Source organism: Carassius carassius, chromosome 24 (genome assembly GCF_963082965.1).
Source record: "Carassius carassius chromosome 24, fCarCar2.1, whole genome shotgun sequence".
Lineage (NCBI taxonomy): Eukaryota > Metazoa > Chordata > Actinopteri > Cypriniformes > Cyprinidae > Carassius > Carassius carassius.
In genome coordinates, this window is record NC_081778.1 from 21,587,992 (window position 1) to 21,606,206 (window position 18,215).

Here is an 18,215-nt window from a genome sequence, read left to right on the forward strand (position 1 = left end):
AGTGCCCATTACCTAATCAAGCAGTTCTAGGTTAATTTCCTTAATTAAGTGATGTAAATCGACAATTTACTAAGCGGTAATTTACATAATGAATAGATACCCTTATCTCAACAGCTTTCTTCATTCCTTTTTCCTTGTCTTTCCTTTCCTACCTTGCCATTTTCCCTGAAGAATAAGGAAAATCACGCCCCTTCTCACCCTTGAGTGGTCGTGCGTCCCTCGCTCACCCCTCCGTGAAGATTTGTCCTCGTACAGACTGCAAAAGAGTGCGAGTCGTCTTGACAGAGGAGCGGGAGAGGGGCAGAAAGAAAGGGGGGTGGGGAAGACTCAAACGTACGCATCAATTTGTACAGTCTTCTGCTGCACCCCGTTTTCTGCACCGATTTTAGGGGAGCGGCTGGGAAAACTGCGTTATTTGCGAAGCCGCAACAATGTAAATCTTTCCTTGCATCGAGTTGCCTGTATGTTTGAACGCGTGTAGGTCAATGTACAGTACGAACAGCAGCAGGAGAGAAAAAGAAAGGGAGATACGCATCGCTGGATATTATAGGTAAGAAGAGGAGAAAATGGATGCTTATATTTGACTCTTTGGTCATTCTCAGATGGTCCCCCCTTCATCGCACTCCCGTCTTTGTGCTTTACTGATATGCATAGATTGGGCTGAAATAATTTTGCAAATAGGGGTGCGTAACCGCGCAGGATTCGAGTGCTCACATTCCACATAGCTCGACAAGAATGCCATTCGCCATTCTGATCCCAAATCTTCCTCATATGAGAAGGAAAGGAGTGGGTGGGGGTTATTCGCGACCCTTTCTCCTCGTCTTGTCAGGATTGAATGTGCAGTGCATTGTCTGAGAACTGTAATCCAGAGGTCGTCCAGTTAGTACAGTAAAGCACTGCCTCTGCATGCGTATCAATAACAAGCAGCAGAAGAATGGAAGAAAGGAACGCTGCGGTGCGTGGCCGAGCGATGATGCACCTTCGGGTGTCTAACTCACCCTACCTTTTTGCCATTGTGCTTTTACTTGCAAAAGAATTCAAAAACAAAGCTAATTCCAACTATATTTGTGCGTTATGTGTATGAGAAGGGGACAGATTTGTGATGTTGTGTGTGGCAAGCCATTTAAACATTTATTCCTTAAAACTAACATACTTTATATAATATTTTTTTATTTTAACTAGTACTCTTTTATATTAGCGTTACTAGTAATCCAGTGTTGTGAACAGTATATTTTTCTGTTTTATTAGTACTAGATACTAGTATTTATCCATTACATGCTAGTATTTATCTCAGCATTGAAAAGTTACTATTCCCTTGTTACTAGTAACAAATTGCGTAATTTGTTAAAAAATTTTTACATTGATTGTGCTTAAATATTCACTTATATTGGGTTGTATCTAGTATGTATTGCAGCTGTTGCTGTTATATGTCATTTTTACTAGTAACTATATTAATTAGGTAATAATATGTATTTGACATCATTCATAATGTTCAAATAGTTATAAGCATTTAATAAAAATTTTCTAGTACTACCTGAATAGAAACCAGTGCCTACTTTTTAGACACTAGTGTATAATCCGTCTATTACTTGTAAGATTTGTTTTTTTTATTGAACTGTGAAGTAGCCATTCTTGTTGCTCATTACTCAGAAATATAAAAACAGTTGCAGCTAGTGAGAAAAGAAATCGGACTAAATTCTTTTGCTGCTAAAATGGCTGAAAAACTAAATTCGGCTTTTGTACTTAGATGATATGATAAATATTCAAATTATTTCTTAATTTAAAATGCATAATTTCAGTTGGGGGGAAAAGCTTTTGGCCTGTCTCCTGACGCCACAAGAGGGTGCATCAAGCAAAATATTCCTAATGCATGTTTAGTCAAAGCAATAAAATAACATGAAAATCTTTGCAAAAAGTGCATAGTGTTTAAAATGTTTATAAACTGAATAAAATTAAGTTGCTTAAACAATTATAAACAAAACCGCATCATGTAAGTATGCATTGTTTAATACAAGCCAATCACACAGTACATTTTTCATTTAAAAACATGAGATTCAGTGGGATGGGGAAAACCCCACCATAAAGTCTCAAAACATTAAAAAGAAAAAAGTTGAACTTGCATTAAAGGGGTCATATGATGTTGCTAAAAAGAACATTATTTGGTGTATTGAAATGTGTTTATGCGGTTTAAGGTTAAAAAAACACATTATTTTCCACATAGTTTATATTATTGTTTCTCCTTTATGCCCCACCTTTCTAGCTATCCAGTGAATTGTGATTGGCCGAATACCTCACGTGTGTGATGGAAATGGAGCAACGAGACAAAAACATTAAAACCCATTATAAATGAGGCATTTGTTGCATCCAATGGGGACATAATTACAGATTATAATGACTTTATAATGACTTTAAATTAGTCGATTATTATAAATTCTAATTTATTAATACTAGTATCTTATAAATGGATACTAGTAAAACTGAAACCAAGCAAATATTGAAATAAGTAATAATAGTTACAACTGGAATATGTAGTCAGAAATAGGGTTGGGTATTGTTATTTGTATAATTACTGCATTCACGGGTTTTCTGTACCCAACGCTAGTCAGAAGTGAATAGTTGATATCTAAACTACAGTACAGTCCCTTACAAGATTAAATGACAAAAATTAGCCATTTGTTATCAGGAACAACAGACTAACTTGTACCAGTAACTTTACAATTTGTGTTGTGTCTAGTAGAAAAAGAATAGTAGTAGTATCTAATGAACAGTTAGTAAACTAAAAAAGATACTAGTCACTAATAATTATTAATATTTAACAAATAAGTACTAATAACATCGAAATAGATACTAGTAAAAAAAAATGTTTAAATTGCTTGCCATATGTTGTGTGCCTTTATGTATATACTGTACTGTAATGAAGGTATTACTGATTACTTAGATGCATGTGTTTGCAGTGGGAGAGTGGAAGGCTTTTGGTATGCATGGAGCTTGGCCATGATTTTGGTAATGGACTGAATAAAGGTTCACCAGTAGACAGAGTGCTGGCATTTTTTGTTGTTTGTCATTTGGATATTGGATCACAAATATGTTGATTTTACATTTATATGATACACACAAGGTGCAGTCTTTGTGTTTAGCACTAGAATTAATTCTTGTTTTACAAATGAGTATTTTTTTAAATTGTGGACATAATGGAGTAGCCCTAGTATTCACTCTGTTGGTTGTCAGCAGCCTGTAAATCTGTGTATATGTAATGTTCATCAGAGATGTTGTTTTTCTCTTGTGTTCAGTGCTTTGGGTGTAAATGTACATTTTGCAATTTTGAAGGCTGCGCTAAATACACTCACTCACTTCACAGTCTGTTAGTGTGCTAAATATAGTCTCATTCACAATAAATGAAGTGTGTGTGTGTGTGTGTGTGTGTGTGTGTGTGTGTGTGTGTGTGTGTGTGTGTGTGTGTGTGTGTGTGTAAAAGAGAGAGGGAAAGGGTAGAGGCTGATTTGAAATACCGGAGTGGCTTACTTAACCTCCCACCAACACTATGTATCTTTTTGTCTCCATCTAATAATTTCTCTCTCTCTCTCTCTCTCTCTCTCTCTCTCTCTCTCTCTCTCTCTCTCTCTCAAACAAGTGGGAGTTGTCAGCTTGTTTTCTCATAAAAAAATGTAGTGTCTCTCTTGGTTATGTTTAGAATATGGGTCATGTATTCAAAACGCTGACATGTGCCTCAGAATTTGAAAAACGATTTACTACGACTGTGATGAGGTTAATTACCAATGTTATTGTATGTCAGTGCATTCTTGCATCGTTGGTAAGCGATTGGGTTTGAATTAGCCCAATATTGTCAGATTATAATTGTATCATTATTCAAGAAAAATATCTGTGCTCAAAATTAAAATTAAATTGCTGTCAGTGAGGCAGGCTAGAAACGAGAATAAAGAAAACAAAAATAATAATTATATATATATATATATATATATATATATATATATATATATATATATATATATATATATATATATATATATATTTATATCCTTTCAGTTAAAATATACTCTCTGATAAGTGGTAAGGATTTCTGCACAGAGAATATTTCGACAGTTTCTGTTACATTAAAGGGGTGTTTGAATTAACATTTAACACCTTGAAATGTAATTGGAAACTTTTTCTTACTGCATAGTGTAAATCATGTATTTTTAAGTATTTATGTACATACATGAGTGTATTTGAATATTAAGTATGTAGTTCTGTGCATGTTACATTTAGAGTGTTGTGTGTATGTTGATCTTTTGGTGTAAGCAGTGCCTCTCCCTATGTTGGCTGCAGTGGATGGTTTTTCCAGAGCTCCATTCAACATTGATGACTGAAGCTCAGCTTCAGAGTACCACAAACCCTCTGAAGTACCATGCAGTCCACACAAAAATATTTTACTAACTGTACAACAGTTACTGTATAGCATTATTGTTCCCCAACTCTGTTACTGCAAATAGTATAATGTTTTAGTGTCTATGCTGTAGACATTGTGCTGATTACAGATTGTTTAATCACAAATGTAATTGATTATAATTTTGCACTTAAAGTAGACCAATCTCATCACCCCTTAATATTACAATAGAAGGGAATTAAATAAACAATTTACCTTTTCCTAGTAGCATTGATAGATTTTAATTATCTGATAACAAATAGAAAAACAAGTATTATATTTATTATACTAATGCTATGGGAAAGTTTACTTTGACTTCAGTGGTATTCACTCTGTTCCCCCAGGTCTTAAAGATTTAATGCTATGATAGGCAGCCTGTAGGCTAACCGTCCTGATTGTGGTCACACTCCCACTTTCTGTAATGGCTGACTGGAAGGAATGGACCACATAGAGTTCTAGTCATGAAGACCCGAACCAACAAAGAATCGGTGAGGGCATTACCGCATACTGAGAACAGAATAAAAGGTAGACCATGTGTAGATATAAGTCTTTAAGTCAGTCAGAACCATTTTAAGTGCTCTTGTATCTATTATTAAAAAGTATTTTGATATCCATAGTAGATCATACCATTTATTAAAATAGTATTTTTCTACTTAGTATTTCAACAACATACTTTTAGTTCCTAATCCTTTTCTGTCACTTTATCTGTTTTTGTCTTGTTGCTGTAATTTTGTCATGCTGTCTTTCTTTCTCTTTCTTATGTTTGTATTTGCCCTCCCTCGGTTATATTGGGCATGGCCACAGATGCCCGCTCGCAGTGGACGCAGGAGAGGGGGCAGTGAAGAAAGGAGGGGTAGACGTCCACACCCCAGCCCCTCCCGAGCAGAGCGCAATGAAAGGCAAACGGTAAGATAACAGTATTGTATTTTCCTCCTCCTGTCTTTAATTATCTTAATGAATTTTTTATGATCTTCTCTATTGTCCTAGTTTCTTCATCTTTGATAACCTCATCCTTGGTCCACCTCTTTTATTTTTGTTCTTATTTCTGTCACTGGATTCTTTCATGTCTCATAGAGTTTGGATTACCTTATACTGAATGTCCATGATCAGTCTTTTTCAAAGTATTCGACACTAATGTGCATTTTCAGTATGTGTTGTGTTTTATGAAATTCTATTGGATGTTTTGCATTCTCTTGTGGACTTATGGGTTTGTGAGCAAATTTTTGTTTGTTTTCTTTTGTTGTTTTTTATACTAAATATAAAAATGTAGCTGCCTCACATCATGATTAAAAATTATACTATTAAGCAGAGAACTGCCGGAGAGGAATTGGCTGTTGGACGTTTCAGCCGGCAATCTCAAGGCCATGATTCATCAGAAAGTGAAGGAGAGCAGCATGTGCCGCCGCCCAAAAGACAGAAAGTCCAGGTACTGGTAACATTTTAGGAACACGGAATAAAATTCCATAAGATTGAAATTTTTTATAAATATAATATTTGATTTTGCCGCTAGGACTCCTCCAATCCCCCAGCCCCACCCCTTTCAACTAACACTCCGACTTCAGCTCCACCTCCAACGTCAAGCAACAGTCAATCAAGAGAAAGTGACAATGACGACGGCCAATCACAAGGCAGTCGGAGCTCAGCTGGAGGCAGCTTAGCCAATAGTAGCAGCAGCATAAGCAGTGGACGGGACATTGACCAGGACAATCGATCGTCTTCTCCGAGTCTCTCTGCTTCCCCCTTGGCCAGTTTGGATTCTGAATCTGAATCTCCAGATTCCCCAAAGCAGGGTGATAAAAACAAAGATGGAGGGACATCAAAATGTGCAGCAGAGGATCGGAGAGGCTCAGGGAGAGGCTCAGGGAGAGGTGAGGATGGCAGACCAGAGGAGCAGAGGGACAGTGAGGGAGGAACGGAGGGAGATTTAACTTCCTTAAAGTCCTCATCATCCCTCTATACATCTCATCGTGGAATGGTGGACAATGCAAGTGATGCAAGTAGCAACAGGAAGTCATACTTTCCCCTAGATTCCAAACTTCCAAACAAAGTGGAGTATACAGGTCCTGGTGGTCCCGAGACTCTACACACCTGCAGTCGCATCCCTTCTAAAACAAGCACTCAGTGTGGGAAACCTGGGGTGGGAGGAGCTGAATATTCCCATGGGAATTCAAATATGAGCCATGGACCAACACTCCCACCTCCACCTGCCCTGAAACCTCTAGAGGTGGGGCAGAATGCTCCAGGTGGGGAAAGTAAAGCAGACAAGCCAGAGAAAGGTGATAAGTCTGTTCCACCCTCCTTGCTTCCACAAGCTAGTGCCGTTCCCCAGCCACCTCCTCCTCCCAACACTCACCATTACACCCCCACCAGCTGGTCAGGGGGACCTCCTTCTAGTTGTCCTGGCAACTGGGGATATGTGCGTTACCCAGGTAACCACCACACACATCCAAGCCAGCAGCCCCCAGTGCAGCAACAGCTGCCCTCTGTGTACAATTCTCCTTCGTCCACCCGACACTCCTCCCACCCACCTTACTTGTCTCACCCTCATCCCCATCCACACAAAGAGTTCCTGCCCAGGTATAGCACTGCAGCTGAGCGGGAGAGGGGTGGGAGGGAATTTGGCAACAGAGACTTCCCTGTAAATAATAGCAGTAGCAATGCAAACAGCAGCAGTGGTAGCATCTGTGGTAGCATTTCTGGTGGTGGAGGACCCAACTCTAATTTGGGCCGGGATTTTGGGAACCCAGTACTTGGACAGAACAGAGATTATAGTGCAAACCGGGATGGACCAGTAGGACCACAGAGTGGTCGGGAATATGGACCAGGCTTTAGAGATCGGGAACGAGGAACTGGGAGGGAGTTTCCTTTGCAAAACCAGCAGCTTCAAGCACAGGGCAAAGAGTTTGGAACTGAAAGCACTGGAGGGGGTGGATTTAATCCAAGAGACAAGGAGAGTAGGTGGGGAGATTTAGCAGTTCAAGCTAGGGAGGCAGGGATTAACAGTTATGTTGGTAATGCCAACCAAGCACCTGTAGGAGCCCCATCATCTGCTTTACCGTCAGCGACCCTGGTGAACCGTGACCCAGCCAGTTCACCACAAAACAGCTCTGGTCATCCTCCCTTTCCCTCTACAAATTCCATCCCCACAAGCAGAGACTATCCCTCTCCAATAGATGCAAATGTGCAGCAGACATTACAAGTACAGGCTCCCCAAACACCCTCCAATACTGCAGACCTTCCTCCCCCTCCACACTATTTAAGAGAGTACCCTCCTCCAGGGTCAAACGATCCTTACCCACCCCCTGGATCAACCTCTTCTTCTGTCCCACTTTCTGGTGTGCCAAGGGAGTTCCCGAGCCCACCTGGACTGGCCCCAAATCTTACTCGGGAGTATCCTGGAGGACCTCCACTTCCACATCACCCTCACTATCCTGGCCAGACAGCCTCGTCTATGCAGCACAGAGACAGAGAGAGGGAAAAGGACAACATTACATCTACTCTTCATTCAAATCGCAATCACCCTCAATCCCTTTCTCCTAAATCAAGTGGTTCTGGACCTGGTCATCCAAACTCTACTTCTTATCCCCCTCCCCCTCCCCCTGCCCCTCCACCACCCTCCACTAGTTCACATTGTCAGCCAACATCTATTACATCTTTTCCAGGCAATCATGCTCGACAGGGCCCATATTCTTCATCGAATAAGACTCCACCAACCCCACTCTCTCCTATTTCCAGTCCCTCAACCAATCCTATGGGAGGGTTTACTCCTTTTCCTTCAACCTCTGCTCCTTCTGTACCACTTCCTGCATCAGGTGTATCCACCTCTTGTTCATCAGGTTGCAGGCCTACTCCTTACCTTGGCACTTTAAGCAGTCATACTCCTTTCTGTAGCTCTTACCATGGCAACAGTAACCATGGAAATAGCAACACTAATGGCAATGCTCCCAACAACAGCAATAGCACTAGCACCCCATCAATATTGCACTCTCCTCAAAACACTAAAGTACAACCACATCTCAATAATCCCAGTCTTAACAACACTGCTTCAACCCCCAGCACATCTGTTGGAGTAGATGGTCGCTTTGATTTAACTTCTGGATCTGTGCCACCACCTGTCATCAAGGAGGAGCCAGTAGAGGAGAGGGAGGAGTTGGAGAGCCCTCCTCCAGTTCTCCTAAGTCCTTCACCAGAACCAAAACCTGTTGACATTCCAATTCATGCCAGCCAATCAGCTCGGTAAGACTAGGTGTTTCACTAAAATGAAACCTAATAAAGCATCATAAATGGGTGAATTAACAGTACAAACAGATCATGCAATTGATTAGGGCTGTGCGATAAATCGAAATCGGAATAATTTCGAAATCGCGCGATTTCTAAATCACTTTATAGCACGATTTTCTGCAGCCCCGACCTCCCGCAGTATGTTATCTGAACCAATCAGGATGCAGCGCGCCTAAGTGGAGCGCGAGAACAGAGCAGACTTGGCATATGCCTAACTCCAGGTTCACACACACTGTCTGTGATGCGTAGCCTTTTTTTTCGAGCCCATGTTAACGGATCAGGGGTGCGTTTCCCAAAAGCATCGTTAGCCAACTATGGTCGCAAGTTCTGTCGTTACCAACGTAGTTGAACGATTCGGTGTTTCCTGAAACCATAGTTCAAACGAACATTCGCAAACTGCATCGCAAACTTGTGTCGTTGGAACGACAGCTCTCCACCTGTGGTTAGAGGCATAGTTCTTCGTTAGTTTGCTGTGTCGACGTCATTGATTGCGCCGCACCTGGGCTGTGTTTTATTCAGAGTTATCGACCCTATGCCCTATTCCTTTAGAAGATTTCACCATCCACTTTGAGTGATTTAAAAGACTTTATTACAAGTTTATTACATAATTTGCCTTTTTATTATTATTACAAATTCAGTTTGAAACTATATAGCAGCGTGGCCCTCGCGATTATTCTCCCTTCGAAGTGCCCTCTGAAAGCATTAATCTTGCCGATTAGAACGCAGTCATTGTTTCGTTTGTGCGAAGAAACGATGAGTTTGTCAAGTGAGTTATCTTTGTAAAAACATTCCAAAATACATAAGTCTCATATAACAATATTGGTAAAACAGTGTGTTAGAGGTTTTCCCTTATATAAAATGTTAACACTCAAATTGCAGTATTTTTATAGTAAATTAATTTTTAATTTTAAATGAATGTACCTAAATAAAGTAACAAAAAAAATGTATAAATAAGTGAGTGATTTTGTTGTTTTTACAGAATTAAAATATAGAATACTCTCTATAAATGTGTTTGTGTGTGAATACATATATATATATATATATAGAGAGAGAGAGAGAGAGAGAGAAAGAGAGACGGTGTACACTGTTTGCAAAAGTTTTTTTAAATGTTTTTAAGTGTTCATTTAATGCATATCAGCAAAGAAACCAAATATTTAACAGAAATTATGTCAGATTAAACAAATGGTTTAAACTGCAGTGGTGGCTGGATGCTGCACAGGTGACAGGACGTATGGGCGAAGAGGACATGTCTCCAGCAGCCAGCTATCAGCAAAGCCATGCACCCTCTTCAACCACCTGCAAACTGCAGAAGTGGCCCACACAAAAGAGTCATGTGTGCTTCCATCACTCACCCATTAGGCCATCACCCACCACCTCCATACATTTCCAACAGCATAATAATGCAGTGTAGCTAACAACTGAATTTAAAGCATTGTTTCTTCTTATTGCCCTCTGAAGATGTGAAGCCTGATGTTGAAGGGCCAGACTGGAGAGGGCCTGATATTGGAGGCCTGGACTTTGAAGGCAAAGAACTGGTTGATGCACATGTATCTATATCTCCAAGGATCCTTCCATTGCAACAGGCCCCAGGATGGCCAAAATATTACATCACAGTTTTTCAAAACCCATCTTTTTTCAATTGTGGTTATGTAGCCTATCAATATTACATAAGAAATAGTATTTATCTGAAATTGTGAAATTATTGACATTGGGATCAGAAAAGAGCACATTTTTAACTCCGTGTGTATAATGTATTGCAGAACAAACGAATGATTGGTTAATACTCGACTCCTACGTAACGTCATTTCAAAAGCGTAATTCGAGTCAAAGAAAAGAGAAAATAAAACCAAATTACTGTAGGTGGCGGTATGTGCTCATGTCTCCAGTCAGCCATTAGGTCGAAGAAGAAGAAGAACGACGGCTCAAACCAACGTAGCTCGCAGGCAATTAACTTAATATGGCGTACTGGCGTTACATTTTAAAATACTATAAAAAATAATTAATCAGAATACTTACTCCTGCTCACTCATGGCAAAGAACTCCCCGCTCAAGCTCGCAGTCTCTGCAAGATTAACGATGGCAGTTTGCACGCACAGCCACTAGAAAATTTACATCTGTCAGACAGGTTGCTGACGTCATCAAGCTTAGTTTGAGTCTGCGCGTCAGAAACGGAAGTGCAAAAAATGGCTAAAAATGGGCTTCACTCGTCTCAATTGAGTTCCAATGGGGTCGCTGTGTCCATTTCTTTTACTGTCTATGAGTTTGAACCATGGATCTGCGACACAGGTAACATGGTTTCGGGAAACAGTCGTGACTAGGTCGTTCGTTTTCATAACGATGCATCATACTATGGTGGTTAACCTGCGAGCTACGTCGTTGTACGGGAAACGCACCCCTGATCGGAACAAACCCGAACCTCGCTGTCTGCTGACCTTGCATGCAGAAACATACAAATAGACATAGCCAGACTAGACTATTTTAGTACAAATTATGAGCTTACTGACGATTTTTTATAATTCTTGACAAAATTATAATATATTAAGTTTTTTTTTTTGCCTAGTTAGTTTTGCCTACGTTCCTATGGCCCAATGATGCTACGATGAGCATTTACTGCTTTTATAAAATTGCGGGTCAGGAACCGGGTCGGGTACAATATTTTATTTTAATTTTTTTGCGGTCCGAGTTGCGGGCGGGTTAGTTGAAAATGTAGGTCGGGTGCGGGTTATTAATACATTGACCCACGCATCACTGGTGCGAGTGGATAGATTCGCGCTCGCGCATGATTTTAAAGTGCTTTCACGTTACAATAATGCACTCTCGTTGCTGCTTCTGAACCTGAGGCACCGCTACAGTGAGCTCTATGACCAATGCATGGCAAAAAAAAAACAAGAAAAACCTTGAACACGGTTTTATTTTATTAAATTTTTTTCCATATGTCTAGACATTTTGTTTGACATCTTAGTGATTATTTTGACTTATGTCTGTTCTAGAGACATTTGATAAAGCTCTCATTGGTTTTCTTTTGGAAATAAAATTTATACTGAATGCACTTATGACTGTAAAGCATGTCTGTGTGTGTCAAAATCGTGATTAAAATCGAAATTGCAAAATTGATCAAAAAATCGTGATAGGTTTTTTTTTGTCCATATCGCACAGCCCTACAATTGATATTAAAAATAGAGATGCACAATATAATGGTGTCATGTTATTGGTTGATATATCATTTAATATCATATTATTGGCTGACAGCCTTCTACATAACTGTGTGTTGTTTCAGCCATACTTTCTCAATGTATTGAATAAAAGTTTAACTAGCTTACTATGGTTGTGTAAAATAAATTAAGGTAAATCTTACAACATCACTTTTATATTGGCTATTGGTCAGGTGTGAAACAGGTTTTGACATGTACAGAAACCAATAATCAATTGTCGGAAACACAATGGATGAGAAGATAACTTGTGCTAACTGATATAACACACAACTTGGCTCCACTTGAAATGTGTTGTTTTTGAAAGTATTGACATGTTTGATGATTTCACCTAATGGAAAAGATAAAACCTCTTCGGTTTCAGGTTCCACAGGGTTCTTGACCGGGGTAGTGGGAACTCTTGTGCCCGTAGTGATGTTCTGTTTGTTCCACTTGATGGTTCCAAGCTTTGGAAGAAGAGAAATGAGGCCATAGAGCGTGCTCGTAGAGAGGTCGAACAGCGAGCGAGAGACCTACGAGAGAAAGAGCGGGAACGAGAGAGAGAAAAGGAGAGAGAGAGAGACCTGGACAGACATCTTCAGGTAAGAGACAGCAGAGCTTGTTAGCAGCATTGCAAAAATTATTTCCGTAATCTCAGGTTTTTTGTTTAGTTTTTCTGTAGTTGCTAGATTCTTTACATAATACTTGTCAGATTTTTAATTAACATGTTTCTCTTTGTAGCAGAAGGACAGTGGCACAAGTGCAGGATTTGGAGCTACAGCCACACGTCAGGGCTCTTCGCTTTACTTTCCTCCTTCATCCTCCATCCTTTTAGACCCTTCATCTTCCTCATCCTCTGTGAACCCAACACACCCAGCAGCCCATCCACAGCACCACCCTGCCCACCATGCCTCACACCCCCACTCCATTCACCCCTCTCATCCTCTGCATCACTCTCTCTCTCATTCCATTCCTCATTCTCTTCTCCTTCCTTCCATGGCAGGGGGCTCTCCAGTTGTTGGAGGCCCTCAGGGTGCTCTTGGCATTGGGCTTGGGGGTCCATACTTGGGGCCTGATACCCCAGCCCTCAGAACCCTGAGTGAGTATGCCCGACCTCATGCCATGTCTCCATTGGGTGCTGCCAGCCGTGCACAGTTTCACCATCCCCACCTTCACCACCACCCTCATCCACATGCACACGCACATGCTAACCCTCATCCGCATGTGCATCCTTCATTTTTCCTGTCCCAATTCCAAAACCCAGCTCTCACCCATCCCCACCACCTTCCAGCCGATGCTGCCACCGCTGCTGCCATTCTGGGCTTCTTGTATGGGGGTGGACTGGAGGGAGGCCCTGCTCATCCAGGGCCTGGTCCCGGGCCTGGTGGGTTGGCTGGGGTGGGGTTTGGAGGAGTGGGATTCCCTCATGCTGTAGCTGCTCAAAGAGAGCGCATGAAGCCAGGATTTGAGTTTAAGAGCGAGGAGCGTGTCTATACAGCTGGAGCCTTAGCTGACCCAGCAATAGCTTTGTCACATGCACACTCGCACACACACTCACACTCCTTGCTGTTGGGTGGTGGGGCTGGAGGTGGAGCTACTGGTAATGAGGTTGCCCTTTATGGTACTACTCCACCTCCTGCACCGCCCCCTCAAGCTTTGACTGCAACAGCTAGGAATCCAAATCCTATTCCTCCATCTCTGTCAATCCCACCCACCTCCTCTATTCTCCCAGCCACACTCCCCACCAACCAGGCTTCTGCAGGAGCCCCAGTGACACCAGCAGCCCCCGCCCCTCCCCCTCAACCTCCTCCCCCACCACCTCCTCCTCCAACAGCCTCATCTCTTCATCACTCCTCTCCACATTCTACATTTCCAAATACACACCCTTCTTGTCAGCCCCCACCCCTACCAACTCAGGCTACGCCCTCTGAACGATATCCCACCCCCGTTCGCACTCCTCCCAGTACCGAACGTGCAAGGAGCGTGGAGAGGGAAAGGGAGAGAGTGATGCCTGCCACAGAGAGGGAGCGAGAGAGGGATAGGGAAAGGGCAGGGACAGGTGGAGGAGCAGCAGGAGGAGGTACAGCAGCGGCAGGAGGCACAGGAGGAGGAGATTCTCTTGGTCGACTACAGATGCTGAACGTGACTCCTCATCACCACCAACATTCACATATTCACTCTCACTTACATCTGCACCAGCAGGACACAGGTATTCACCATACACACATACTCTCTCTCACACTTTACACAGTACACTGTATTACAGCATAAAAAAGTCAATAAATTAAAAATATCATTCTGACAAAGATGACATGAAAAAACAACACAAGATTTTACCTGTACAAATTTAACATTTGTAAAATGTTGACGTTTTAAAATTATTTTAAGTATAAAATATATAAAATATTTTATTGGATTTCTAACAATTAAAAATATTTTCAACTTTTCACCATATAAAGACTGTAACTACAACAATATAATCAAACTGCTTAATTTGTACTCCTTTTAGATACAATTAACCAGATGACAAATTTGTTAATCTATATTTTCTACTTAGTCTTTTTCATATATTAAGTATTTAGTGACAATTAAAGGGATGGCTCACCCAAAAATTGTCATTTATTCACCCTCACATTCCAGATCTATATTGCTTTCTTTCTTTTGTGAAGCACAAAAGAAGCTATTTCTAAATATTATATTGTACTTTAACTTTCAATGTAAGGACGAAATGATTAAAAATTATTTTTGTTTTACACAGAAGGAAAAAAAAAAAAGTATGTAGATCTGAAACAACACAACTAAATAAAATTGTTTTTAAGTGAACTCTCTTGTAAGCAGCCATAAAAATACCACTTCCTGTAACAAATTTAGCAACCTTAACAATACACTCACTCGGAAATAAGACTGTTCTTGTACAAAGCACTGTTCTTGTACAACATAAATTTACCTACAGTGCCACTGGGAAACTGTGCTACTCTTATTAAATTTCCCACTTTTGTTTTGTTACGTATTTGGGTGGCAGCCGCGGGAGGGGTACACCCCCTGATGGATCCGCTGGCATCAGGGTCTCCCCTGGCCCGCCTGCCATACCCAGGGGCTGCTCTTGGGCCTCCCATCCTGGCACACTCCCTCACTGACAGCGAGGTGCTTCGACAGCAGCTCTTTGGTAAGAGGTGTGATGATGTTCCGTTGCGATATATTTCATCGTTCTATGTGTTACATGATTTCTACACTTGTTTGCATGTTGTATACAGGTGGTCATTTTCGTGAAATGCCCCAGTCCTCGTCTCTGGGTGGGTCCATGTCTGCAGCACACCAGCTCCAGGCGATGCAGCAGGCTCAGAGTGCCGAGATTCAGTTCCAGAGACTTGCCCTGGAACAGCAGTGGATCCACCACCATCACTCCCTCACCCAGGACGAGTACTACAGGTGAGTGCAAACATGTATGCTGCACATAAATGTGAATGCACAACATTAGATTTATATATATTTAGATGTACTATCAAACCCAGTATTAGTATCACTGATGTTGCTTATTTCCAGAAGAGAAAATCCCATTCTTTTTTTTTTTTTTGTAGAGAAATTGATTTTTAACAGTAAACCTCTCAAGACAGAGCTATCCTGACCTCTGACAATAAGCAATTCTGTGGAAGCCACAAGTCAAACCTCTAACTCTAGCTTGCTATATTCAATCTGTATTCTTTTTATTATAATAAAAAACTTGTGTATGTACTGTGGTAAGCTAAGTGAGACTTATAGTACTTGCATATCATTGCTCTCTTATTGATTTAGATTGCTTCCATTGTCCTAATTTGTAAGTTGCTTTGAATAAAAGCGCCTGCTAAATGTAAATGTAAAGAGAGATCCTTCTTGCATTCACGAATTAGAGATATCTCTGTTACCATGGGAAGGAGAACTGTGCAAAAAGGGATCAGCAGGGAACTTCCATTTCCATAAAGTATTTCAAATAATGTAATCGAGTCTCGTTATTCTATAAAACAGCTTACATAATATTTTGCATTAAACGTATCATATTCTTAAAATTATAGAAGTACCTTTTGTACCTTTGTCTTTAAGTAATTTTTAGTATGTGATTTATGTTGGAGCTGGATGGTTTGGTTTATGGCTTGTAATGCTTTAAGGAACTTTTTTGAAATCTCTGTGGAGAAAACGAATGGGAAAAAGTGGGTGGTTGCTGTTCTGTAGCAATACCTCTATGTAAATATGCATTTTTATCTGAGGCTAAAATAAGTAATTATTGACATTTATCATTGTATTTGAAAGGCTCAATTTTTTAAATTATTTATAAAGAATTATTCAACATTAACACGTAAGGACAACATTTTTGTCAGTTTTATTATTATAATCAGTATTAAAATCATCAATGCTGTAAGCATGAATTGCTCATACCTACACAACATCAAATTTAACATCTACAGTGCAGTCTTTTTGTCCTTTCGTCTTTGACCTTTGCCCTCCATTGCAGCCACCTAAAGAAAGAGAGTGACAAAACGCTGTGATAAACACAGAGGACATGAAGACAAGAAAATGAAGAAGGGATGAAATGCAAATAAAAAAGAAACAATAATTTCTAAATTCAGCACTGAATGACAACAAGTCTGGATAGTTGTTTGGATGTGACATCAGAAGACATATCAGTCTGAACTAACTTAAATACAGGTGCAACAAATAATGTGTATATTCCAAAAAAGGTGAGATTTATAACTTTGGCATACAGCCTAGACACTGTGGCACTGAACAGTTATTCCCAAACGTCCTGGAAGATTCCTTTTATTGTGTTATTTCAAACACCAGACAGAGGAGTTCAGTCTATGTACACAACATAATGCCAGAGAGAATGTCTAAGAATCAAGTTCACTTTTATGTCTTTGCATGTAGCTAGATATAAAAAGCCCAATGGGCTAAAACTCTTGTTCTTTTTTTTTCTGTTTGTATGTTTTTGGAAAACTTTACCACTCTGAAAGAGTTTATGAAAGGGTGCATGAGATGAACAGCTTACCTTCTTAATGTTCCTTTAATGTGTTCTTATTAAAATTATTAATGTTGTTTATTTGTTAATAATTATATGATTATATAAACATTTTTTATTTTATTTTGTTTTACATTTTCATGGTACCACTGTTAATTTTTAATTTTTTATGTTGAATTAACTACCTTTAGGTGGTGGGGGGGTACGTGGTATGGGTGCAAGATAAAAAAATAATGAAAGAGAAAAACCTGGAAATAAAAAAAAAAAAATTCTGTAGTCTTTATGTGTCGTTTACTGTTTTCTGTTGTATCTGTGCTTATATGAGTCATTTATGTCTACCAATTACTGTCAAAGTGACCACAAAAATTATTATTTCACTAAATTATTAGATTTTCTGTTTATTCATAATGAAAACAACATTTTGCCTCTTCCAGAATTGAAATTATGTCCCCTGATATCATTGAAGTATAGCTGTCTCATTTAATATTGTAAAATTGTCTAAACAAGCGCTGTTTTTTGATGATGCAAACCCAATGTGTAGTTTCCTCTTCCTGTTTTGTACATGATGGGGAGCTGCAAACTGTTTGAATGCAAGCCACAGAGAATCCAGACATTGTAGTAAAAGAACAGGCCTTTCAGTACAGAGTATCCAAAGAATATTGCAACCCTTAGGACGCTTTTGTCTTCTTTCTTTCACTGTACTGTATACACATAAGGAATTGCATAAGTGTGGCTAATAAGAGACACATGCAGCAAGCGTGAGTCAGACTTGTATCACTGCAGTGAGCAGCAGTCAGTGTGGAGGGGAAAGAATGTAAGACAGTACAGAAAAGAATAGACTAAATAAAGGAGAGAGAGAGAGAGAGAAAAGGAATGGGTTTTACAGTTGTTCAGCTTTAAACTTTTTGCAACCAAAACTTTCTAGAAATTATATCTTCCCAGAAAAGCATTCACTGCTACAAAAATGCAGTGGACATTTTGACAAAATACACATGTTTGAGGTTCTTTTCCCATAGTCAAGTGCACATCCTGCTTGGATGTTAACTTGCTCAAACTGAGGTGATTTTGTGTGTGGTACTATAATTTTAATGGGGTAAACCACCATAATGTTTCCTAAAGTTGTGTCAAGGTTCTCTGAAAGTTATGAACAAATGTTCATACAGTAATATTAATACAATATTAGTTCAAAGTTCTGGTCTCTGAAGGCAAACTCACACTGCAGTGACAGATGTTGGTCAGCATTTATTGGGTCTTGGAATCACTATTTTATACATTATTTTAAAAAAAAATCTGTTTTAATTGTAGTTGGATGTTTGTTTTTGTAATGTTTTTG

At 39.9% G+C, this 18,215-nt stretch overlaps 1 protein-coding gene across 8 annotated transcripts; it reads left to right on the forward strand.

Annotated features, from left to right (window-relative positions):
* Positions 1-260: 260 nt before the first annotated feature.
* LOC132103169 (atrophin-1-like) lies at positions 261-17,094 on the forward strand. 8 transcript variants are annotated; one of them, XM_059508043.1, is made up of 9 exons: positions 261-550; positions 5,228-5,329; positions 5,730-5,849; positions 5,934-8,659; positions 12,278-12,494; positions 12,634-14,101; positions 14,915-15,058; positions 15,147-15,321; positions 16,379-17,094. In XM_059508043.1, the coding sequence occupies exons 2-9, from the start codon at positions 5,228-5,230 to the stop codon at positions 16,410-16,412; spliced, it is 4,986 nt and encodes a 1,661-aa protein (XP_059364026.1). In that variant the 5' UTR covers positions 261-550; the 3' UTR covers positions 16,413-17,094. The 8 variants fall into 8 exon arrangements, with proteins under 8 accessions (XP_059364026.1, XP_059364028.1, XP_059364022.1 ...); XM_059508045.1 differs by having other exon boundaries at positions 262-550; positions 5,733-5,849; XM_059508039.1 differs by lacking the exon at positions 261-550 and adding an exon at positions 4,163-4,911.
* Positions 17,095-18,215: the final 1,121 nt, after the last annotated feature.